Source organism: Sceloporus undulatus, chromosome 10 (genome assembly GCF_019175285.1).
Source record: "Sceloporus undulatus isolate JIND9_A2432 ecotype Alabama chromosome 10, SceUnd_v1.1, whole genome shotgun sequence".
Classification (NCBI taxonomy): Eukaryota; Metazoa; Chordata; class Lepidosauria; order Squamata; family Phrynosomatidae; genus Sceloporus; species Sceloporus undulatus.
This window is the reverse complement of record NC_056531.1, coordinates 15,322,825-15,347,698: the sequence shown is the minus strand read 5'-3', so window position 1 is coordinate 15,347,698 and position 24,874 is coordinate 15,322,825. Positions and strand designations below refer to the sequence as shown.

The 24,874-nt window shown below is 45.0% G+C and overlaps 2 protein-coding genes across 3 annotated transcripts in view; both read right to left on the bottom strand.

The window, feature by feature from the left end:
* Window positions 1–24,874, bottom strand: part of PTBP1 (polypyrimidine tract binding protein 1) — a 104,821-nt gene that overhangs the window by 56,815 nt on the left and 23,132 nt on the right. The gene's annotated exons all lie outside the window — the stretch shown is intronic.
* On the bottom strand, window positions 16,313–22,644 carry LOC121916679. The gene is given in 3 exon segments (XM_042442024.1): window positions 16,313–16,967; window positions 16,970–17,411; window positions 22,364–22,644. Coding segments are annotated over 3 exon segments (714 nt in total). The 5' UTR covers window positions 22,388–22,644; the 3' UTR covers window positions 16,313–16,719.

The following is a 24,874-nucleotide window of genomic DNA, read 5'->3' as shown; positions in this document are numbered from 1 at the left end:
TTGCCTTTCCTAGCAACTCACAAGTCAGGAGGGAAGCAGAGAAGAATGGCAAAGAAAAGGGGAAGGCATTAAAACAGTGACAAAAGAGATGGCACCTCTCTCTGGCCTCCCACGCGGCTGCTTTCAGTATTTTCATCAGAGGCTGAAAAAGGTCACGATTCTTCAGCCAGAAGCACACTGCTCCCCACCTTTACTGCTGCTGACACTTATAAACTTTTCCTACAGATGTTCATCTGGAAATGTTTGATTCCTTAACAGACAATCACTCACTCCCACCATGCAACCTTACACCACATGTCCCAAACATATGAAACCGCCAAGTCAAAAAGGATTTCAAAATCCAAACATTCGTAGATGTTAGAATGGACAAAATGCCACCTTATCAATAGGGAATCCAGAAGTTAGAGCAGAATCAGATAGTAGTTTGAGCACTGGGCTGGTGACTGCCCTTCAGCATCCCAGTCTTTCAACGGTTCAGAGGAAGGCAAGGCAACCCGCTTGACAAATCTTGGCCTTAGGAGTTGCCAAAGGCTGGGAGAAAACTTGAAGGCACACACAACAAAAGAGTTAGAATTGCGTACAAAAGAGTAGATGTGACTGCAAAGTCATGAATGGGGCATCATCAACGGTTAAATACCTCAGCAGATGCTAGAACACTGTTGGTTAAAGGGGAGGCGCAAGTCCGAAAATGACTGTTTCCTCTCTATGGAAGGAAATTGTAAGAATCTGGGTGCTGATTTCGTACTAATCGGGGCTTAACGTGTCACAGGATGACAAGCAGCACTTAGCTTTAAAAGCTAGTCGTTGCTTGCATGGACTACACTGTAAGCAGAGTAGAACTATCTGGATTATTTGGTCTAGAACAGGGGTAGACAACCTTTTTTGAGGCGAGGGTGCCGGTGTTGGCTGGTCCCTCAGACAACTGGGGGGGCCGAAGCAAAAAATAATTAACAATTTTTTAAAAAGTTAAATAGGAAATAAATCCGGACAAATTAGGACAAAAGTTTTCAAATGGAGGGCACTTGTGTTAAAATAAAAATGGAGGACCGTGAAAAGTTTGCTGATTTTTAAAAAAAATGTTAAGATAAATGCTGTTTCTGAGGCTTCTGATAGACAATTGCCCCACCATGCCCGCTTGTGGCGGACGCCAAAGGCCCGGCAGCAAGTCGGCAACAGGACCGGGCTGGGGCCGGTCCCAGAGGCCGTCGCCGGTGCGCAGGGGTTTTTTTGTGTTTTTCCTACCCCTGGTCGTAGAAGTTCTTCCTAGATGAGAAGACACTGACCTTCCACCAGATGCAGGAATAAGATTGCACAAAAGTTGTCAGAAGTTGTGTAACATCATGGAGAAGAAAAAAGAGACCCATAGAGCCTTTAAGACTGATTATAGTCTATAAGCTTATAGGATGCGAGCACTTATATAAAATATATAGGCTACCACTGCTGCTGAGGCCAAAGCAGCTGGCGTTTGGATGTAACCACAATCTCCTATCATTTCCCACTCCCCTACTGCAGTCTGCAATTTTATCTTCAAGATCACCTCTCAGTACCTTTGTATGTAAAAAAGGAAAACCACACTCAGATATCAACAACTCCATGCCTAGCTAACAAGCCTCCCACGCATCTGCTCGCCCGCTGCAGGAAAAGTCAGTTCTCATGCAGTGTTAAGAGCTTCCCAAGCTGAGGCGCAGAACGGGATCCTCCACACAGCAGGTCTGCCATGCTTCAGAAGGCAGGCAGGGCATTTTTCTGGTAACAAAGAGGCCTAAGACAACAGAGATGGGCTCAATGCAGTGTGTCAAAAAGAAAGGGTATCTAAAAACACGGCAGAACTGTAGAAAGCAACAAATAAGGTGAGGATGAAAGACACCTTTTGCTAAGAGGAAAGAAAGTTAAATCCAGGTGAGTGTCCCTTAACTGGGATTCCAAAATATTCCCAAATCATCCATATGGGAGTGACACCTTGTGCTTTCTGAAGTTCACGATCGTTGTGGTCACACACAAAATGATTAACCATATCATGCCACAGTAAGTGTATAGAAACAGGCCAGTGTTGAGAACAAACGTTAGTTGGTATGGGTCCTATCGCCAGATACTCATATTCAACCATCAAAACCCAAACTGCTCCAGTCCCAAGCCTTTCGGCTAAAAGGGAAGCTCAATGTGCAGCTGAAAGGCGGCAGTGCTTCTTTCTTCCCTCTCTCAGGCAGGCAGTTATGGAAGAAACTGCTCACAAGGGATACCTGCAGTAGGGGAATAAAGTGCTCTGGGTGGCAAGAAAGGTCTATGAAAAGGAACGCAGGCAAGTAGGAAAATCCCTGCTCCCCTGGTGTGAAGACTGCAATGGTGCCAAGGGTGATGAACAGGGAAATTCTTCTATCCCAACCTAAGTTTTGGAAGCAGGCCCACAAGCCCAATCAACCTAAGGCCATAAAGACCAGCTGTCACAAGCATGGCTACTAGGTTGCCTGGTCAACTGGCCATCATCCAAGTCTTTGAAGTGTATTATACTTTATTTATAAGATGCTTAAATGTGTAGCAGGCCAACTGCCATGGAATGCAAGTCAAAATATGAGGATATGAGTCAAAGGATTTCAGCTCCAAAAGGTGAGGTGATGAGATAATCAAGGATTGCACACCCCGCCAGGGGGGCACCAGCACAAACCAAAAAAATATTCTGGTAACCAGGTGACCCCAAATGATACTATATGGGAAAATCGTCTTTGAGAATAGCATAAGTATAACACACAAAAGACTCCTCCCCATTTCTAACAAGAACATATAGGGAAACTACATGTCATAAGTATGGAAGTTGCTTGTAGAACAAAACCAACAAGAAAGGGAGTCCTTAACAGTGCACTGAAAAGAGACATACTGCAATGGAAATTTCACAAGGAATGGGCGAAAGGGGAGACACCCTTGTGCCTCTCATGACATTTGCCTTTACACTTCTCCAAGAAGTTTACATGATTTATACATCTCCACTGCAATGTGTCCCCTTGTCTGCTTCCCTCCACAGCTCTTCCTTCCCTATAGATGTTAAGATTCAAGCTCCTCCCCACCTCTCCTTCCCTATGGATTCCTTCTCAGTTCCTGCTCCCAGAGCCTGGCATTCCTTCCCATGGGAAGGCATGCTGACCTCTTCTCTGCTCTCTTTCCAGCCCCAGATGAAGATCTTCCACCTTGGCCTGTTAACTGCCTGATAAGGTCTTTTAGTGGAGTGTGTTGTAGATGCATTTTAGAAAATGACACTGACTTATAATTTTTCAAACTCAAGCTGCCTTGGGTTCCACACCGACAGGAAAGCAAGACATCGAAACAAAAACCTGCTGCACTGTTTTTATTTTTTATGCGGTGTGTGTTAACTGCATTCTTTTACTCCAGTAAGCACCAAACTACTTCACTCTCTAGGAACTGTGTTAAAGGCCCATTCCCGCTTCCCATGGCTCTGGAACATGACCAGAACTGCAGCCATTGGGGGTGGAGGAGAGTAGCCTTGGAAGAAATAACTTCCCTACTCTGCCTGCTCCAACCAGCAGCCCTTCTCCTTCTGCTTTTACACATGAGAAGACACCAAGGCAAAAGCGGGACGAACATCCGGGTGATGGGGAACAGTGATGGGGAAGAAGTGGGCAAAAGTAGGAGGAGGAAGAAGGGGACATGGCACAAAAGGCACACAAGCCCCTTCTTCCTCCCCCACAAAAAGCCAAGAATTTTTTAAAAACTGACAGAAAAGGAAAGTGAGGAAGAGGTGGGCGCACACTTACACATCTAAAAAGTCCTCTTGGGAGACTTCTAACATGTGCAGTGGAGTGGCAGCAGTCCCTCATTGGCCATGAGAACAACTTGAAAAACTTTTCCGCCCAAAGCCACATCAAAAATTGCCAGTCATACAGGCCCGTGCCCGCAACCAAACAGTCTGGCATATGTTTTCCGAGGTCTTTTGTTTCTTCTCCCTACTCTGGTTTAAAAGGTAATGTTTTAAAAAGTGGGAAGCCAGCTTGGAGAAGTGGTTTTGGGGTAGTGTTGGACTACGACTCTGGAGACACAGCTCACTATACAAACACCCAGCCTGGATGATTGTCAGGCAAGTCACACTGCTCCACTCACTTTCTCGGCCTAGAAGCTTCTGCAATGCAATGCAGCCGCGCGGTTTCCACTTCCTCCTTGTTCCTTGTGCCTTGAGGCATTTCAGACGGCAACCCTAAAGCAAACATATCACAAGGGTTTGTTCCTTGGCAAGATTTGCCATTGCCTTCCTCTGAGGCCTGAGAGAGTGAGATACCACCTGTGGGCTTCGTGGGGACCAGTCAGTCAGAGGTCTCCTCAACATGTGGAAGGACTTCGCTGACTGTAAAGCATTCAACAGTGGAAGGTGCTGCACTTTTGGAGGTTTGAGACGAGGCTGGATGGCACGGTCACGGAGGCTTGGATGGTGTCTTTCCTTGTTGGCAGAAGGGTTGGACGGATGTCTTTCAGGATCCTTTCAACTATGATTTAGGGAATAAGATACCCTATCACGGAGTTGTCTGGGGTTGAGAGGGTGTGACTCACCCAATGAGTCTCCATGGCCAACTGAAATTGGAACCCTGGTCTCCCAGAGTCCAATGCTCAACCACTTGTTTTGTAAGTCTACTCGCCCATGGCATCCCTATGAATGAGAACATCTCCAAACCCTCTGGCCTCCATGGCTCTGCTCAACTCCTGCAACACTCATACTTCTGATCTTTAATAGAGTCTACCCATCTTGCATGGGGCCTACCTCTCTGCTACTTCCCTCTACCGTTCCTAGCATTACTGTTTTTTTCCCATGATTCATGCTTCCCATGATGTGTCCAAAGTATGACAACCTGAGTTTTGTCATCTTGATTCTAAGTGATTTCTATTTGCACATCTGTCCCAGGACACCTTGTTGGTCTTTTTGGCAGTCGGTGGGATCCTAAGCACTCTTCCCAGCACCCATTTCAAATGAGTTGATTTTCCTTCTATCCTCCTTAACTGACCTCTCGATCATACATGGCAATAGGGAAACAATGGCTTGTACAGTTTCCACTTTTTGCACTCAGTTGTAGACCTGTATTTAGAATCCTCTCTAGAGCTTTTATAACTGTCCTTCTCCCTATTCTTCATCTTCTTGCGATTTCCTGGCGGCAGTCTCTCATTTCTATCATGTGTTGATCCCAGGTATGGGAAATTCTGTTCATATTCCATAGCCCGCGGCATTGAATTATTCACAGATTTGATAAATACATCTCTCTAGGATATCTAGTCTTCTATGGTCAAGTTTTAACTAAAAGTTGCAGAGACCTAGAGATTGGAGAGAATACTCTCCCGAGGCGTGTGTATAGAAGTGCAGTCCGATGGCCATGTCGTTGAGACAGCTGGCCAGAGTTGCGCTGGAGGACCAGAGATCCCTAGAAGTTTTGTCTTCTCAGGTAAAAACATGGTGTTTTTGTTATTTGGGGTTTCCCAGATCACGGAGGTCTTGTGCCCAACCCTAGCCGATATGGAGGGCAAGCGTATTTCTATTTCATATCCTAATCCCATGTTTATCCGGTTTTCCCACTGTCATGATGTTTGTTCTCTTTATTTCCAAGCGAGGCCCTTTGCCTTCTTCCTTCCTGATCTTTCTCGGCCAGCGTGTTTTTCCCTCCCCATCGACCTTGTCAGGGGAAGGGAGGGGGAGAGAGAGAAAAGAGCCCTCCAGCGAGGAAAAGCTTTCAAGGGAAGACAAGAGGCTGAAAAAGGAGGAAGAAGCGTGAGGCAACAGATGGAGGGGAGGAGTGCGCATGCGCGGTAGCACTTGACGATGAAGAGGGTAGAAGGGAAGGAGCGCGCCCACGCGGCCTTAAGACGTAAAACGATGGGGTGTGCGCATGCGCGGGTAGAACTTTGATAGTAAGGACGAAGGGCGCGTCTTCCGAACGTCCTGCCCCGTCTACCTCCGCTGAACGTTCTATCACCTGCGCATGCGCACCCGCGCCTCCGTCGTCCGACGTGCGAAGTCCGGCGCCGAGCGCCCCTTCCCCCCCTCGTTCTACCCGGCGCAGGCACACTCCACTCCGACAAACAGGCCTGGAAGTCAGGGAGAGAAGAGTCCTCAATATCTGAGGACCACCTTTTATTTTGTAGATGGTTTCCAGCACTAAAAGCAGTATGTTTGCTGTTTGGAAACATGGAAGACAATAAAGAGACAGGTTTAGAAGAGCTGAAACAATTACACAGTCTATTTATAAGCATGCAGGTAACAGCCAAGTGGTCTGTTGCATTAAACTAGATTAAACAAAGGCTAAATAAATAGCATATAAAGGTATCAAGATCATATTTTTATGATTATACAATGGGGAAACCCAAGTGTCAGAAGTATCTGGTGCATCGACGGGACTTACGTACCATAAGCATTGACTTATCAACTTTCCAGTTCACAACAGCAATTGGGTTTAGACCAGAAATGGGAGTGTTGCAGCCCTCCGGATGTTGGACTACAACTCCCATCATCCCGCTCTAGCATTACCAGTGGTGATGAATGCTGAAATATGGTTCGCATTCAGTTAAACTGTGCTCAAACTGTTTTAACTGTGCAGTGCGGATACACTATTGGGAGCCATGGTGTGGACAGTTCTCTGGGTTACCAAAATGCTAATTTCAGTGCAATGCAGATTTGTTTTAAAAGCCAACAACAACAAACCTCAAGGTGACTACCTTTTCTTGGGGCCATTGCATAGTTATCTAGTTGCTTGCCTGTCCAGCCCTCTTTAATGGCTTAGGATGACTGGTCACTACTAACTATTGAAAAGACATCCGACCAGAACACCACAACTGCAACCAGTGGGAGCTGACCGAAACCAGTTTGGCGGACTGAATACTGTATAGTTTTACCCAAAACAGAGGAGAGAGAACAGAAATGAATGGAAATATGTCTGTATTTTGTGCAACTAGCCCTGGCAGAATGACCAGTGGAGGAGTTGCCAGCTGTTGTCAAAGGACGTAGTTGAAACATGAAGGGGCTTCAAGGGTCATCTAGTCAAATTCCATGCCATGCCACAAATACACCACTTTTGAATGATGCCCATCCAACCTCTGGTTGAATGCCTCCAATGAAGGAGAATCTACCATCCTCCAAGGCTGAATGGCTCTTACCATCAGGAAATCTTAGAAACATAGCATCTTAGATTTGGAAGGGACCTCAAGGGCCACCTAGTCTAACCCTTCCAATGGAAAAACAGAAAATGACAGGACTTCTGAAAGATGTCCATCCAACCCTTCAGGACTTCTGAAAGATGGTCTTTATGTGTTTGTCTTTAGGACAATACCTGCAAGACAATCAACAGAGGCTTTTGGGCTCAACAGCAAAGAAATATGACTTTAAACAGGGTTTAAAGACCTTCAAAGATGGAGTAGTCCATTCCACTGTCAGCTCTTCCCACAGGATGTTCTTCCTCATGTTTAGGTGGAGTCTGTTTTTGTTTTATTTGAATCCATTGCTCCATGTCTGGAACAGCAGAAACAAGCTTGCTCCATCCTCAATATGACATAACTCTAAATATTTAAAGAGGGCTATCATGTAAATTCTTAACCTTCTATTACCCAGATTAAAGATCCCCAACTCCTTTAATCATTCCTCATAAGGCTTGGTTTCAAGACCTTTCATCATCTTGGTTGCCCTCCTCAGGACTTGTTCCAGCTTCTCCACATCCTTCTTGAACTGTAATGTCCAGAACGGGACACTATGTTTCAGGTCAGCTCTGACCAAAGCACAATAGAGTGGTACTATTGCTTCCCTTGATCTGGACATTGTCTTCCAAAGATGGTAGGTAGGTTCCATCTCCTCAGAGAAAAGGTAATGGGGACTTCTGCTCTCCTGTCCATCAATGGGGTCTGTTGCAAGGACCAATTATTTTGGGCACATGCATTTTGAACTTGGCTCCATAGAATTTAAACAAGGTGGCGGCATTGTGGCAGAAAATTATTTCATTCCTCTAATTGGACACCGCTTGGGTAGCAAGGTCCTCATGGTTAAAAGTACTACACTGATAGACAAATTAAATCAAGGGCAGGGAGGAGCAGGAATTAAAAATACAAAACCAGAATCAAGTGGTGCCATAATTAAATCAGCATTTAAAGCGGTCCCATCTGAAGCTCAAGGGATGCCTTGGTTCAGTCCCTGTTGTCAATGTCATTGTCGTCGTCATGTGTTCTGCAAATTTGCCCAGTCTCCCACATCTGAGCCAGGACTCCCCTGCGGCAAATGGCTTTCGTGGATTTCACAACCTGTGAAGACATCAATGAATGGCCCAGTCTGATCAAAGATGCAAAGGAAAACAGTCCCCGTATCCCCCTTTTTTCCTATGATAAAGATTCTGGTGTTATCTCTTGGAGGACACCTGTTTCAGGCATCCAAAACTGGGCTAAATTGTACTTAGAGGACATTTTCTTTGGCCGCCTCCAGATTGTGGAATGACCTGCCACAAGTTATATCAGCTGGAGATGCTGTCTGTGTTTAAAACAGCAGTAAAGACCCATGTCTTTTGCAAGGCCTATCCAGACAGTTTTTAAATAATCACTTTTAAAGTATTTATTGGTGCTTTTTAATATGTATTGGCTTTATATATTCTTTTAACTGATGTTAGGTGCTATAGTATGTTATTGATTGTTGATTTATTGTTGGTACCCCCTGTGCAGAACCCTTTACTTAACCCAACAACGGCCTGCTGTGATGCATTTAACAACTTCTTTGCAGATAAAATCTCTCAGATAAGAGCTGACAGTATTGTAACAGAAACAACAGCGATTCCGTTAATGAGATTGTACTGGATCAGCTTCAATCTGTGAGTGCTGATGACGTGGACAAGCTCCTTGGTAGAGTGAGGAAAACAACTTGCCCTCTCGACCCTTGCCTATCATGGCTGGCCGTCCGGGGGGATGCATTGAGACAGTTCCTTACGAACATCATCAGTGCATCCTTCAGGGAAGGTTATATTCCATCTTGCTTAAAGGAAGCGGCTGTTCTGAAAAAACCTTCCCTGGACCCCCTGGATATGAATAATTACAGGCCAGTCTCTTTACTACCATTTTTGAGCACGGTGATCGAGAGGGCGGTTGCTCTTCAACTCCAAGCTGTCTTGGATGAAACCGATTATCTAGACCCATTTCAAACTGGCTTCAGGACAGGTTTTGGGGTTGAGACTGCCATGGTTGCTTTGACCGATGATCTGCGTCTGAGCATCGACAGGGGCAGCGTGACCCTGTTGGTGCTTTTAGACCTCTCAGCGGCTTTTGATATGATAGATCATGGCATCCTCTTGGATCGCCTGAGGAGGCTGGGAATTGGAGGCACTGCATTGCAGTGGTTCCGTTCCTTTCTCTCGGGTAGATCCCAGAGGGTGCTGCTCGGGGACAGTTGCTCCAGTAGGAGGGAGCTCACCTGTGGGGTTCCACAGGGTGCTATTCTGTTCCCAATGTTATTTAACATCTATATGAAGCCGCTGGGTGAGATCATTCGGAGTTATGGAGCTGGGTGTTATCAGTATGCTGATGACACCCAAATCTATTTCTCCATGTCTCGTCCGTCGGCCTCGAATTCTGATGGCATCTCCTCTCTCAATGAATGTCTTCAGGCAGTAATGGGCTGGATGAGGAAAAACAGATTGAGGCTGAATCCAGACAAATCGGAAGTGCTCACTGTAGCGGCCCCGAAACCAAGAATTGGGTTGCAACCTCCGGTCCTGGATGGGGTCACTCTCCGTCAAGGACTGCGTTCGCAGTCTGGGGGTGCTCCTTGACTCGTCGCTCCTGATGTCGAACCAGGTAAATGCGACAATCAGGAGTGCCTGTTATCAGCTTCTGCTGATACGCCAGCTGCGCCCTTTTCTGGAAGTAAGGGATCTTGAGACTGTTGTACATGCGCTGGTAACCTCACGTCTAGACTTCTGTAATGTGCTCTACATGGGGCTACCCTCTTGCTTGGTCTGGAAACTGAAACTAGTACAGAATGGCAGCCAGAGTAATTTCTGGAACATTCAGGAGGGACCATATTACCCCAGTTCTGAAGTCCCTCCACTGGCTGCCCATTAGCTTCCGGACCCAGTACAAGGTGTTGGTTATCACCTTTAAAGCCCTAAATGGCTTGGGTCCAAGCTATCTTCGGGACCGCCTTCTCCCCTACAATCCTCCCCGCGCACGCCGCTCCTCTGGGAGAGGCCTACTTCAGCCACAAAAATCTAGGCTCTCGGCTACCTCCCAGAGGGCATTTTCCATCGTCGCCCCCAGACTGTGGAACGACTTGCCGGATGAGATCTATCTACTTACATTTTTAGACAGCTTTAAAAAGGCTGTTAAGACGAATCTCTTCCGGCAGGCCCTCCCAGAATAGAGAACCCAGCCTCAGAAAAATGTCTGAGAATAAGATACTGCCGCTCCCATTTATTGTTTGCTGGTGTGATGTTGTTGACCTTCTGGTCAGTTTTTAACTTGTATGTTTTTTGTTTGTTTGTTTTTAAATCTTGCATTGGATTTAATACTTTTTTAAGGGGGGGAGGGCACCAGGGATTTTATATGTGCTGTATTTTTAACTTTGTTAGCCGCCCTGGTTGTTCTCAGAGGGGCGGGATACAAATAAATTTTTATTATTTATTATTGTTATTATTGTTGTTGATTTCCCCCTTGATCCAGAGGGAGAGGTGGGTAAGAAACTGTTGCTGTTGTTGTTTCATTCTCAGGAAAATGTACATTGATCCCATGTCTTGTGACACACAAAATGTGTTTGACAGTCCTGCAGGACAATCAATAGAGGCATTTGGACTGAAGAACAATGAATTATGACTCTAGAGATTTGGGTTCGATTCCCTGCTCTGTCATGGAAACCCACTGGGTGATCTTGGGCAAGTCACACACTCTCAGCCCCAGAAAACTCTGTGATAAGTTTGCCTTTCGGTTGCCATTAAGTCAGAAATGAATTGAAGGCACACAACAATACCAACAATAACATATATGAACCAGTTTGGTTTGTACATTGGATTATGAGTCTGGACACCAGGGTTTAAACCCCTTCTTGGCCATGAAGACCCACTGGGTGACTTTGAGCGAGTCACATCCTTTCATGATAGGGTTGCCTTAGTGGTCACCCTAAATTGGATGACTAGAGAATATCTTCCTTTGCTTAGGAAGATGTAGCATAATAGCAAACAGGAACCAATACATACATATACTGTATATACTCATGTATAAGTCTAGAAATTTAAATCAACAAATTGACCCCAAAAACCTGAGTCAACTTATCCACGGGTCAATGTAAATACTGTATCTAAACTCTTATTTAAAAGAAGGAACCATCTTCTGGTGAAAAGCAAGAGTATAATATGTGTGAAGCACTGACCCCCTCTACTCTCTCATCCATCCAGCCTTAAGAATAAGCACAGAGAATTGCTGGGAATTTGTAAGTTCTTTGACTTTGCTATGCTTTGCTTCATCCTTTAGATCTTTTGCTATGTGCCCCAACATTTTAACCTCGACTTATCCATGGGTCATGGCAAAATCCATAATTCTGGCCTCAAAACTTGTCCTCAACTCATACATGAGGTTAACTTATAGTTGAGTATATACGGGTACATGTAATTCTCCCCATAATATTTACTTTACCTCCGTGTCAATTTCATCACTGAGTTCAATGCCTGCATACTGGAAAAAGAGGAAAAAGAGGAACCTCAGAGAACAGGAAATACAGCAAGGACACCACACACTTAGGAAATACATTTTGGAAAGCGGTTTGCAAATTGCAGATGGTTTTTTCTTGGTGCTTCTGTTCACTTCTTACTCCAAAGATTGTTGCTTGAGTGCCAAGCCTTGGAAGCATTTTTTAAACAGGAAACTTAGCTGCAACACACAGTAGTTAGTTACACTAAAAAAAATCTGTAACTACATCTCCAAACAACATGACTTTTCACCTCCCACTTTTCTTGTACATACTTTTTGATCTTTGCCTGAGAAAGAAATGTATGTGGTTTGAAAGTTTGCACAAAGAATTTTAAGTCTTTTTGGCTGGATTAATAAAGCTATTAATAGCAATGCCTGCAACCGCATTGCAAAAATAGTCCAGTTTGACACCACTTTGTGCTGTGGCTCAATGCTATGGAACCAGAGCAGAGCAAAATGGTAAAAGCAAGGTTGGCTTTTGGGGATTTATATATAGATGTACAATATTTTCAAACCGTGGATGGTTGAATAAAGCATCTGTAGATATAGAGGGCTGACTATACTGTTGTTGTTGTTTTAAAATAGTCACAGCTAATGCTGTTTTTGGATTTTGGCTGACAACAGGAATTTGGAATAGTTAATCCAGTTAAATGACTACCAAAAAGACAAATAAATGGGCCCCAGTGCAAATCAAACCTGAACTCTCCCAGGAAGCCAGGATGGCTAAACTGATGCTGTTGTACTTTGGGCACATCATGCTATGACATGACTCAGTAGAAAGACAATGATATTTGTTAAGGAAGGAGGTAGTAGGAAAACAGGAAGATTGCATTACAGGTGTATAGACTCCATCAAGGAAGCCACAGCTTGAATTTGCAAGACTTGAGTAGAGAATTGTATAGGAAACTATGCGGCTTAGAGGTCACTCATTCCTATGGTCAGCATAAGGCAAGCTGAAGTCAGCTTGATGGCAGTTAACAAGAAACTGCTCTAATGCTCCTCTGCACACAAACTGCAAAAGAGAAAAACAGCTGCCTCCACTGCAAAATGTGACTCTCTTACTACATGCAACCTTGTGGATGGAGGAACACCCCAAATCTCAGCTGTTTGAGAAGGCAAAACATTAATGCACGCTAAAGTAAAGCCTGAGAGGTACTTAGCTTAAGAAGAACTTCTTGGCTATAAGACAGTGGGATATGCTGCCTTGGTGGCAGTAGAGTCCCCATCTTTGGACGTCTCTAAACAGAGACTGTATGGGCATCTTTCACAAGTGCTTCAGAAGTGCATTCCTGCATGGCAGGGGGGTGGAGTATATGGCCTCCTGGGGTCCCTTCCAGCTGTAAGATGCTACGATTCTATATTGGCTAGGATGCTTTGGGGACACTCTGTTGGCATAGGACACCAGTGCAGCATTGGGGGAAAGATAAGGCAGGACAGGAGACCTTGCAAAAACCAAATGGTTGGAACTGGCATATTGGGCCTGCCTCAGAACTGCTGTGAGAGGGCCTTCTTGGTGGCTACTCCCAATCTTTGGATCTCCCTCCCTGGAGAGGCCAGGATGGATTCTTCCTTGCTCTCCTTCTACCAGTAAATCAAAACATTTTTCTGCCATTTGGCTTTTAGAAACTGACTGGGGGTTAGCCTACACATAAGTGTATTATGCAAATGGCTGCGAATTTTTGTGCCTTCACATTAACATTAACTTTCCTGTGCGAATTTGTATCTATTTGACCTCCCATTGCCAAAAATAAGCAGCCATCCTAATCCATGTGAAGCAGGCCACACATTCGATAATGTACAACTATACAGTAAAGATTGTTTGATAATGTCCATCAAACTTTTTTATGCGGAATTTAAAGAGTTTTTCAGGAGTGCAAAAAGCTTGAACTCCTCTGAATCGCATGTGGCCAGATCAAATTCTATTGAAATAGAATGGCAAATATTTTAATTGTGTAGACAAGCCCTGGTATAGACTTTGATCTATGCATAATCTTTTATGTTGCTAACTTTATAAATGGCTTAACTGTTTTTTTAAATAGCTTTTGTACCTATACTTTTATTGAGGTTTTTGTATAATTTTTCACCTGCATTATATGTGGTGCAGTGGTTTGAATATTGGACTACAACTCTAGAGATTGGGATTCGAATTTCAGCTTGGCCATGATGAAACCCAGTGGGTGACTGTTGTCAAATCATCCTCTCTCAGCCTCGAGGGAATGGCAAATCTGCTCTAAACAAAACTTGGCAAGAAAACCTTCTCAGGCTTGCCTTAGGGTTGCCATAAATCAGAAATAACTTTAAGGCACACAACAACAACAAACTTCTAAATGGCCTCTTTGAGTCTCATTGTTGTGGAGAAGGTGGAATATACATGAGTAAAATAGATCACTCTGGCAATAAGGCAAGCTTCCCAGAGAATGAAGTGAGCAGCTCACTTTTGCAGAAGTGCAAAAATCTTGATTTCACAACTCATTCCCCTTCATTACCTTCCCTTCTTCCCTCCTTCTCATCGAGGGACTCAGGCAAGTTTGGAAGTCTGACTCCGAGGAGGAGAACCTTCCAGAGAGAACTCTGTCTGGAGAAGATGAAGCAGACAATCTCCCTGGAGAAGATGGACTCAGGATGGGAGGACTGGACAAGGAGGATCTGCCGGAAACACCGGTAGCTGCTGGAGGGGAGAGAAAAGAGATGGGCACAAGGGCTACATTGGGTGCATTTGTAAAGAAAGTGTTTGCTTCTCGACAACGACTTTTACAGTGGGCCCTTGGTATCTGCTGAGGTTTGGTTTCAGGACCTACAGGGACAACTGTATTTCTTACCCATCTCTCCCTATGACTCCAGGTGGGGAACAGTGGTTGAAAATAAAACAGCAGATAATACCAGTTAAAAGAGCATACGTGTCATGTTTAGAAATAAAATCTTGACTACACACATTTCAGTTTTTAAGGAAACCCATGTAGCTTGTGGCTTTTTCTAGTGTCATTGATGAGGGACGCTGTAAGGACTCTTGAGAGCCAGGATGATGTAGTGGTTTGAGTGTTGGACTCTTCGACTCTTGAGACTGAGGTGGACAGGCCCCAATAATCAATATATCTATGTATAATTCTCTTTAGAAAATAGAGTTGTAGAAGTAAGGCACACACATTAGAGAGTTCAAAGATGAGGCCCCTTTAGGGAGAGTGGAATACAGAAGGGGAGGCAAAGGAGGAGATGCCCAAGGTGAAGTTGATATGCACAAGACCTTGGTTACATCCAAGTGCCTGAGACTGATATGGATGGAACTTCACTGGAAGAAGGGCCTCTGAATGCCAGCCTAGCTGATAAGGGGGCAATGGGACGTAGCCAAATGTATTTTAAAATAGATTTAAATATATTCCTGTATCTTTGCTCCTATTGCTAGAAATTTAACATGCTTAGCTCTTAAAGTGCCCAATGAGGTGATGAAGATGAGTTTTCTTTGTCTGTCTTCCTATAAAGGTAGCCATTTTTCTTTGGCTAGAAAGTCTCAGTTCTGTTTGGAATTTGAATTACGCTGAGATTTGCCAGCATAATAAACCTGAGTTTCAACATTATCTGGGTCCTTTTGTCTTGACTCTATTCTGTCAATACCCATCATCCACAACAGGACCAGGGTTCGATTCCCAGGTCAGCCATGAAGCTCGCTGGATGACTTGCGTGAGCAAGTCACAAAGCTCTTAGCCTCAAAGGAAGGCCTCCTCTGCACAAATTCTGCCAAGAAAACTCCATGATAGGTTTGCCTTAGGGTCACCATAAGTCAGAAATGACTTGAAGGCACACAACAACAACAACAACAACAAGGACTCTCCTATTACTCTCATCTCCTCTCACCTGGGTTTTGGGAGGTCAGCGGGGAACTGGGGCCCATCTTGGTGGTGAACCTGGTTTTCCTCCTCTCCTCCTGGAGCTCCAGTTCTCTTTTCAAAGCGTCCTTGATCTCTTGGTCGATGAGGGCCGACGTCCGCGGGCGCCAGGTCTTCAGTGTGTAGAGCTCGTCCCGAGGAGCAGACCTCTTGGGTCTGGGTTCTTCTCCCCGGGTGCTCAATGGTTTCTGATCATCAGAAAAAGAGAAACGAAGTTTCCGAACAGGGATGGCAAAATGTTCCTTCCGCATCACGAGTTCCTCTCCTGGGTCTTCTGAATCCAGGATGCTGGGGGACTTTGGTCGAGGGGAACCCATTGGGTCAGAAGTGGCAGAACTTGGACTGAAGAAGAAGAAGCGGTCATCCCGTGGATTCCTTTTTTGGACTGAGGTGGGCTGTTGGGCCTCAAAGCTCCACATCACCTTCTGGAAAGGGATTTCCTCTCCATCATCTGCATTTGCAGGAGGGTCACCAAGGGCAAAGATGGACTTGCCCATCTGGGGCTCTCCTGATTTCTTTGGCTTTCGCAGAGAAAGATGGGGAATTGCCTCCTCTCGCTCAAAAACTTTCCTGCGTTCAGCAAGCTCCTGGCAATCCCCTTTGCTGTACGTCCCCAGCAGCCTCCCTTCCTTTTGTAGGTCTTCCTCACACTTGGTTTCCTGCTCTATTTCCCTCTGGACTGAAAAGGAAACACAAGGTTTCTCCTTCCCTTTGATGGAGGAAGCCAGCGAGGAGGACAGGAGAGGCTTTGCACAGATCTCTACAAGTTCATTCCGGCTGTTCACCCTCTGGATTCCTCGTTGTTTCCAAAGGTCTTCCTCCCTCTCCAGGGACAAACAGATCTCCTGCTCAATGGGGGTCTCCTTCTTGGCCTCCAGCCCTTCCATTGAACCTGGGCCACTCACCACTGAATCCAGAGAGTTCCCAGTGTTGCTTCGGGAGACCCTTTCATCAATAATCACAACTTTTAAGCCAGGGTGTGTTTTCCCCAAGCTGCTGGAAGCCAGGTTTTCCCTAACAGAGTTTTGAGCAAGTGTAACTTGTTCATGAGATATAAGTCTTTGAGGGGTGACATGATCTATCTTTTCATTAGGCCTGCCCCATCCTCTTGGGTTCGAGGGATCCACTTGGTGGGTCTCTTTCAGGATCACTAAGGTCTGGCATTCGCCTCTTCCAGAAGCACTCCTGGGCATCCTCCTTGGAGACACAGCCTCTTGCCTGACACCCAACAAGATGTTAGGATCCCTCTTTTCCTCACTGCTTGGCTCCTGATAATTTCTTGCCTTTCATCCTCAAGTTCTTTGGCCTTCTCTGGCGAGATGTCCTCAGGGGGAATCCTATACAGCAGCTCATCGTCCTCTTGATCATAAAGCCGGGAGGGTTTCCTCTCCCCTTTTTGGCCTGGATGTCATACAGTGAACCTGACCGGACCACTTCCAGCTTAGAGTCTCTGTCTGGGGGTGGCGTCCAGAGGTTGGATTGACCATTGATGGACTTAGCCACCCAGCTAGATCCATCTCTCCTTTCTCCTCTATGGTCAGCCTTCTGATCTTGGTGCCTAAACTCAAGATATTCATTTTCCTTGCTGTCAGACATCCTTTCCCCTTGCATCATGGTCCATTGGACATTTTGTTCTTTATTTTGTAGGCCTGTATTTGGAGAGATAGTAAAAACCATGTTTCTCACGTTTGTCTCCATGGCATGGACCTCCTCCAACTCTTCCTCTTCCTCCTCCTCTTCTTCTTGTGTTTTGGGAGAAAGCTCTTCTTTTACAAGTGTTGTTGGTGCTTTTTCCTGGTTTCCTTCAGCAACCCTTAGGTCTGGACTGGAGCTTCCTAGTCTCTGAAGAAGAAAGAGAAAAAAAGATATTTATTTGTTTATTGAATTTATACCCTGCCTTTCTCCCATGATGGGATTCTAGGAAGCTTTGTTGTTGTGTGCCTTCAAGCCATTCTCAACTTATGGTGATCCTAAGTCCAACCTATCATGAGGTCTTCTTGGCAAGTTTCTTCAGAGAGAGGTTGCCATCACGATCCTCTGAGGCTGAGAGAATGTGACTTGCGCAAGGTCACCCAGTGGATTTGCATGGCTGAGCCGGGTTTCAAACCCTGAGTCCTAGTCCAACGCTCATGCCACTACACCAGAAAACAAGATTAAATTAACATCTTAATTTAAATGAGTTACGATAAGAATTGTATAAGGCCATGGTGGAAACAGTTAAACATGCATTTGAAACATCTAAAACGCCCATTGGAAGAGGTGATTAAGAAATAAATATGATTATTATAATTACTAATAAAAGATTTTTATCAAACGCAGGACACACACCCTTCCCCAAACACACAACTGCTCTTCTAGAAAACGGACATATAGCCCGAAAAACCCACCAAAAAACTGCTATATAATTTAAAACTCCAAGGCCTGCCAGAATTGGAGACATTGGGGAACAGCCCTGGCATCGTGTGCTTGCAAAACACGGGGTTTGCCATACTATGCCACAGTTTTTCCCATGACTGAGCAGGGATTTGAACCCTGGTTTCCAAGAGTCCAACATTGAGATTATGTCACCACTCTAGCACCTGTATTTTGACTCTGTTCTAGCATCGCCTTGATAAGATTTCATCAGAAAAGGTTTGCCCTTGCCTTCCTCTGAGACTGAGAGTGTGTGACTTACCCAATTGCTGAGCGGGGATTTGAACCCTGATCTCCCAGAGTTGTGTTCAATGCATCTAAACCTACATCTCTAAAAGAGAAGTGGATATATGTCAACCAGTTGCAAACTCCAGTCTTCCACAACAACTGAAGTAGAGTCAATATTATTTGTTGGGATGGATATATAGGTTGAATCTCTCTTATCTGAAATACTTGGGACCAGAAGTGTTTTGTATTTTTGAATATTTGCATAGACATCTTGAGATATCTTGGAGATAGTACCCAAGTCTAAATATGAAATTCACTTATGTTTTGTGTTATGTTATGTTTCATTTATAATGCACCTTATACACATAGTTTATAGGTGATTGTATACATCATATTTTTAATGTTTGTACATGAAACAAAATTTGTGTTCACTGGACTATCGAAAGCAAAGGTGTCACTATCTCAGCCACTCATGGCTTTTGGAATAGCTTGGATTTTGGAATTTCAGATAAGGGAGACTTGTATTACATTTTCACCCATCCTGTCTTCTATTCCACAGTACAATAGAAAAGTTATCAACTACCTCCCTCTCCTGGAAGAAATGAGAATTTCAACATATCTATGGTGATGGGAATTTTAGGTTTCCATAGTGGTCTGAGTGTTGTACTATGACTCTGGAGACAAGAGTTTGAATCACAGCTCTGCCATTCACTCCGCCACTGAGTGATGCTGGCAAGTCACACTCTCTTAGCCTCAAGGGAAGGCCATGGCAAACCTCCTCTGACCAAATCTTCCCAAGAAAATCCCTTGATAGGTTTTCCTTAGGGTCATTATAAGTCGGAAACGATTTGAAAGCATACAACACACACAACAAAGTGACTTTGGGCACATGACACTCTCTCAGCCTTGGGAAGGCAATGGCAAACCTCTGAGTAAATCTTGTCAAGAAAACCCAGTGACAGGTTCGCCTTAGGATTCGCATAATGGCGCACTTGTGACATAGCGGACACACCGTGACATGTGGATGTTATGCATCTGTTACATGAACATGGCAGCAGCCATGTGGATGGGATGCTGCCATCAGGCTGCCGCCATTACATACTAGGGTTCCGGACCGTGCGGTTGTTGCGCAGTCCGGAACCCTAGTATTGCTGCCGCCACACCTCTTTCAGCCCATCTGCCTCAGGCCTATGATTCTGGAGACCATGGTTTGAATCCTTGCTTGGCCCTGGAAAGCCACTGGATGACCTTGGAAAAGTCACATACTCTCAGCCTCAGAGGAAGGCAAAAGCAAACCCCTTCTGAAAAAATTCTTGTCAAGGAGACCCACTGATATGATAGCCATGTCAGAAAGTAACGCAAGCTAAGAAACAACATAAACAAACCAACTCGGTTCTTTGAAATAATCCCTCCTGATCGTGGAAAGCAACACTTGTTAAAGGCACAACCCACAGCAACAAAATGGATCAAAAGAAGTAATTTGTGTGTGTTTTGGGGATTCCCAGAGCTCAAACCACTGCACCATGCTGGCTTTCTGTGGGTCTGTTTAAAAGACATGAATTCTAACTTCCACCTGGACAGTGACCAACTCTTTGCAACCTTTCACAGAAAGGAAGGGCTGCATTGTTTTCATTCCCCTGCCCTCCTCTCCACCATCTCACCTTGCAAGGTGAGGTTGGAACAGCGCAGGAATTCTTGCCCAGCCCTGCAACTCCATAGGTATTTGGCTTTCAACAGATTCTTGAAGGTGTGCTCATTCCACTGGCTATTTGCTTTGCTCTTCCAACTCTGCCTTTTGGCTGGAGCAGAAAGAGGCCGTGATCCCAGTGCGAAACCTCTACTCTGGGCTTATCTCAGGCTGGGAAGTCAAAAGTCCATCAGGAGGAGGAACAAGGTTTCCACTGCAACATTAGGAAGAGCTTCCTGATAGTAAGAGCTGTTTGATAGAGGAACAAGCTGCCTCAGAAGGTGACAGAGTCTCCTTTCTTTGGAGGTTTTTAAACAGAGGCTGGATGACCATCTGTCAGGAGTGCTTTGATGGTGTCTTCCTGCATGGCAGAAGGAGCTTGGAATGGCCCCTTGGGGACTCTTCCAACTCTTTAATTCTAGGTGTCTGTGGGATTGTGGGAAATGCCTACAAGGAGGTTTGCTTGCATTTGTCACCTCCTGCATCGCCTAGACAGTTTGCAGTGCCATTCTGTGGCTACCATGACAGCAAAGTCTAATCTAGGCAGAAACCCTGCTGTAGTGGCAACTCCTGGCTCCTATGTCCATCAGGCATCCCATCGGTCCTGGTTTTTGGTTTAAATCAACACTAAACCTTGTTCAGTTCTGGACTGCCTCAGGGAATCCCTTTCTTTGGAGGTTTTTAAAAAGAGACTAGATGGCTGTCTATCAGGAGTACTTGGATGGTGTCTTCCTGCATGGCAAGGGGTTGAGCTGGATGGCCCCTTCAGGTCTCTTCCCATTCTAGGATTTTAGCAATAGTCCATGTGAAAAGAACCTTGGGATATTATTGATCATAAACTTCATGAGCCACCAGTGTGTTGCTGAAGCAAAGACGGCAAAGACGGTTTTAGCCCACATTCATAGAGCTGTAGTTTCCAAGTCAAGGGAAACCATCAATTATTCTGTGTTAGCCAGGCCTCATCTGAAGCCCTGTGTTCATTTCTGGGCACTTCATATTAAGAAGGTTGCTTGGTTGCTTGGCCTCATATGTCCCAATTTTCACCTGGAAAATGGTGGACAGTATGCCAAATGCTCCTTGGTTGGTTATTCTTGGCACCCGGTATTCAAAGACAGCAACACAATTCAAGATTTTATTTATTTAATTTATTTCTGTTCCTTGGCTCAGTCAATAGAGACTGTAAGTGAGAAATCAAAAGGAGACTAACCTTTGGAAGGGTAGCTATGAAGGAACTAGATAATCTTTCAGTATATGATTAAATGAAAGTCAGGAACATCTGTGCCATGGGAGTCCAGATTTCTATGTACAGATGTGAAAGCCGGATGGTGAAGAAAAATGGGAAACAGGGAAGGAAAAGAGGAAGGATATATTACAGGTAGATAGACTTCCCCAAGGAAGCTATGGCTGCCCTGGTTTTGCATGACCTGACAAGATAACTTGAAGGTCTCTCATTCGGATGGTCACCAAAGGTTGATGTCAACTTGGTGGCAAACAACCACAGAAAGATGCTGTGCCTTTGAGCTTAAGGATGATTTACTGGTTAATAGCTGTCAATAGATTCTGTCTTGTGAGCCATGGCATAGTGGTTGCGTGCTGGATTATGACTCTAGAGATCAGGGTTCAAATCCCTGCTTGGCCATGGAAACCCATTGGGTGACCTTAGGCACGACACATGCTCTCAGCCGCAGAGAAATTTGTGATAGGTTGACCCTAGGGTTGCCATAAATTGGAAATAATTTGAAGACACACAAAAAGAGCAGCAACAGCAGCAGCAGCAACAACAACAACAACAGATCCTGTCCTCCAATAAGGGGAAGCTTGTAAGATCATCCCATCCACCTCAGAAAAACGTACTAAGGGAAGATTTGGGGACCAAGCAGTGAGAACCAGCATGGCGTAGTGGTTTGAGCATTGGACTATGGCTCTAGAGACCAAGGTTGGATTCCTGTCTGGGCCATGAAGCCCATTGGGTGACCCTGGGCAAGTCACATGTTTTCATCCTCCAAGGAAGGCAATGGCAAACTTCCTCTGAACAACTCTTACCAATAGGTTTGCCTTAGGGTTGCCATAAGTCAGAAAAAACTGAAAGGCACAAAACAACAACAACAAGGACAAGGGCAGTATGGATAAGATCAGTTAAACCTGATGGCTTTAATACAAAACCTTAGGGTTGCCATAAGTCAGGAAACAACTTGAAGACACACAGCAACAACAGTTCAAATAGTAACTTGCCAAGCCCTTTGGGTGTCCTCTTTTCCACAGGCTATCTCTGAGGAGTGGAAGTTCACCCTCTTTTCCTCACTGCATGTGTGTCCTTGCACAAACAGAGCTCAGAAAAGTTCCTCTTTTGGAATATAACTCCCACAGACCCCCAGCCTGGGGTTAGGGAAGTTGTAGTAACTTCTCCAAGCTCCAGACAAAAATGTGTGGTTCACACCAGCCCTGGTCGGATGTTTTTCTCACCAACCTGTGTGGGTTCAGAGACAGCCATTCCCAAATGCTGCCACTGCCAGGGCTGTACTCCAAATCAATTCCAGGCGGTGCCAGGATCGCTGCCCACCTTACTGGGTATTCTCTTTCCGCAGGTGCCCAAGCCAAAGAGGATTTCAAAGGTGAAACCAGATCTTTCCTCTTTCTCCCATGAGACTTGTCAGGGGCCCTGTCTCCTCCAAGAGGTATTTGCCAGCCAGCTTGCTGTTCCCAAACTAGGCTGGCGCAGGGAGGGGTGCCCAGAGACACTTGCAAAACTCTGTGGGCTTCTGTGTCAGTCTGATAAGGCTTTGCTCTCCCCTCCCTCCACCTGCCCAGAGGCGGCAGGGGAATTCTTGGGACTGGAGATTAAAAAGAGAAAAGAGAGCGTAAAAGAAATGTTGAATTAAAAACTAAATCTGTGGCTCAACCTTCTCCTGCCCTGAAACTTCTTTATTTTGCCAACCTGTCCACAAATGGGCATCTGCCATTCTCTCTAGGGCTGCAGCTGCACTGCTGAAACAATGCAATTTGACACCTGCCCAGCAGTGGGTTGGTCAGGATGGCCCTTGGGGTCTCCGACTCTTTGATTCTATGACACCGCTTCAACTGCCATGGCTTCATGCTATGGGATTCTGGGATTTGCAGTTTTGTGAGATATTTGGCATTCTTGGTCAGAGAGCAATAGTGCCACAGCAAAGTACAAATCCTAGGCATCCATGGGATGCAGCCATGGCAGTTCAAGCAGTGTCAAACTGCATTAATTCAGCAGTGCGGCACCAGTTTAGGAGAACAGTCAACAACCTAAACCAGGGAGGAAATCCTGGGACCTTTCCGTTGTTGTTTGATTGCAATGCCCAGCATTCTTCACCAAGATTACAGTGGCTAGTGGCTTCTGGGAGTTTCATAGACTCCTAGAGCTGGAAGAGACCACAAATGCCATTAGTCCAACCCGCCACCAGGCAGGAATCCACAAGTTTCATTCCTAGAATGCCCATCCAACCTCTGTTTAAAGACCTCCTAAGAAGAACAGTCCACTACCCTTTCTTTTCTATATGGTAATTTTATCTATTCCTCTTTTAATTGTTATTATTTTAGAATGTACGCCTTGGGCAGGCTTTTGTATTCTCTTTAATTTTACCAACTTTGTACAGCGCTGTGTATAATTACAGCGCTTTAGAAATAAAGTTTAATAATAATAATAATACCCTCTGAGGCAGACCATTCCACTGCTGAACCATTCTTACAGCAAATAAATTATTCTTTACATTTAGGAATGTTAGGAGATTGGACTGGATGGCCCTTGAGGTCTCTTCCAATTCCATGATTCATTCACTGAATTTACTTAAGTGTAGATTGATGCGTGATTGTGTTCGGAGTGCTTTCGGAATGCCAGCGAATGCGTCTGATAACCTTTTGCGCAGTATCGTGAATACACATGATTGCATTCAGGATGACACTGGATTATACTTCCAATTTCAGTTGTGTGATAACAACCTCGGTGGAATCTCTTCTCTGGTTATTTGAACCTGTCGTTTCATGTTCTAATCTCTGCTACAGCAGAAAACAAGCTGGCTCCATCTTCTCAAGAGCATCTCTTCATATATTTCAGGATGGCATTCATGCCACCTCTCCAAGCTCCGTTCTCTTCCCCAAGCCAAACAACTCCAGCAGTTGTTTCTCTCAAGGCTTGGTTTCCACACTTTTGATCTTCTTGAGCACCTTTCTCTGGCCGTGTTCCATTTGCTTTAATTAATTACTTTTTTTAAAAAAGGACCTTCCCAAACACTGCTGATCTACAAGTTGTGTGTGCCGTTTTGTTGCTTTTGTTGAAGACTCCAGCTAAGCTGCCCTGTGAATGGAGGGGAGCAGAAAACAAGCTCCCCCCATCTTCTGTACGGTTTTCCATCCAACATCATTTGGCTCAGTTCAATTGCTAGACCTCCCTAGGCAACAGTCCCTACCAAGAATCAGTGGAAACTTTGCCAGATGCCGCCTATAGCTGCACCTGCACTGCAGAATTAATGCACTTTGATACCGCTTTAATTGCCCTGGCTCCATGCTATGGAAACCTGGGGCTTGTAGCTTGGTGAGTTATTTAGCCTTTTCTGTCACAGAGCTCTGGTGCCATCACAAACGCAAATCCCAGGACTCCATAGCATTGAGCCATGACAATTAAAGTGATGTCAAACTGCATTAATTCTGCAGTGTAGATGCAGCCAGAGAGAGACAAAAGGAGGGTCATCCAGAGAGTATCTGGTCCCAGTTCCTTCTCTCCCCTCAGCTGTAGGCAAGCAAGAATCCACGCTCATTTCTCCATTGAGGAATCGTACAACAGTTGCAAATTTTTTGGCCAAAGGACCAATTTTGGGGGGGGGGGAAATAACCAAATAGATAGAACTGGCTGTTAATTATTTTGAATGACACCACTGTGTTGTTGTCCAGAAAAGTATAAGTAACCCATCTAGACACTGGCTGCCTTTAAGCATTTTGGGATTGCATATTTTCA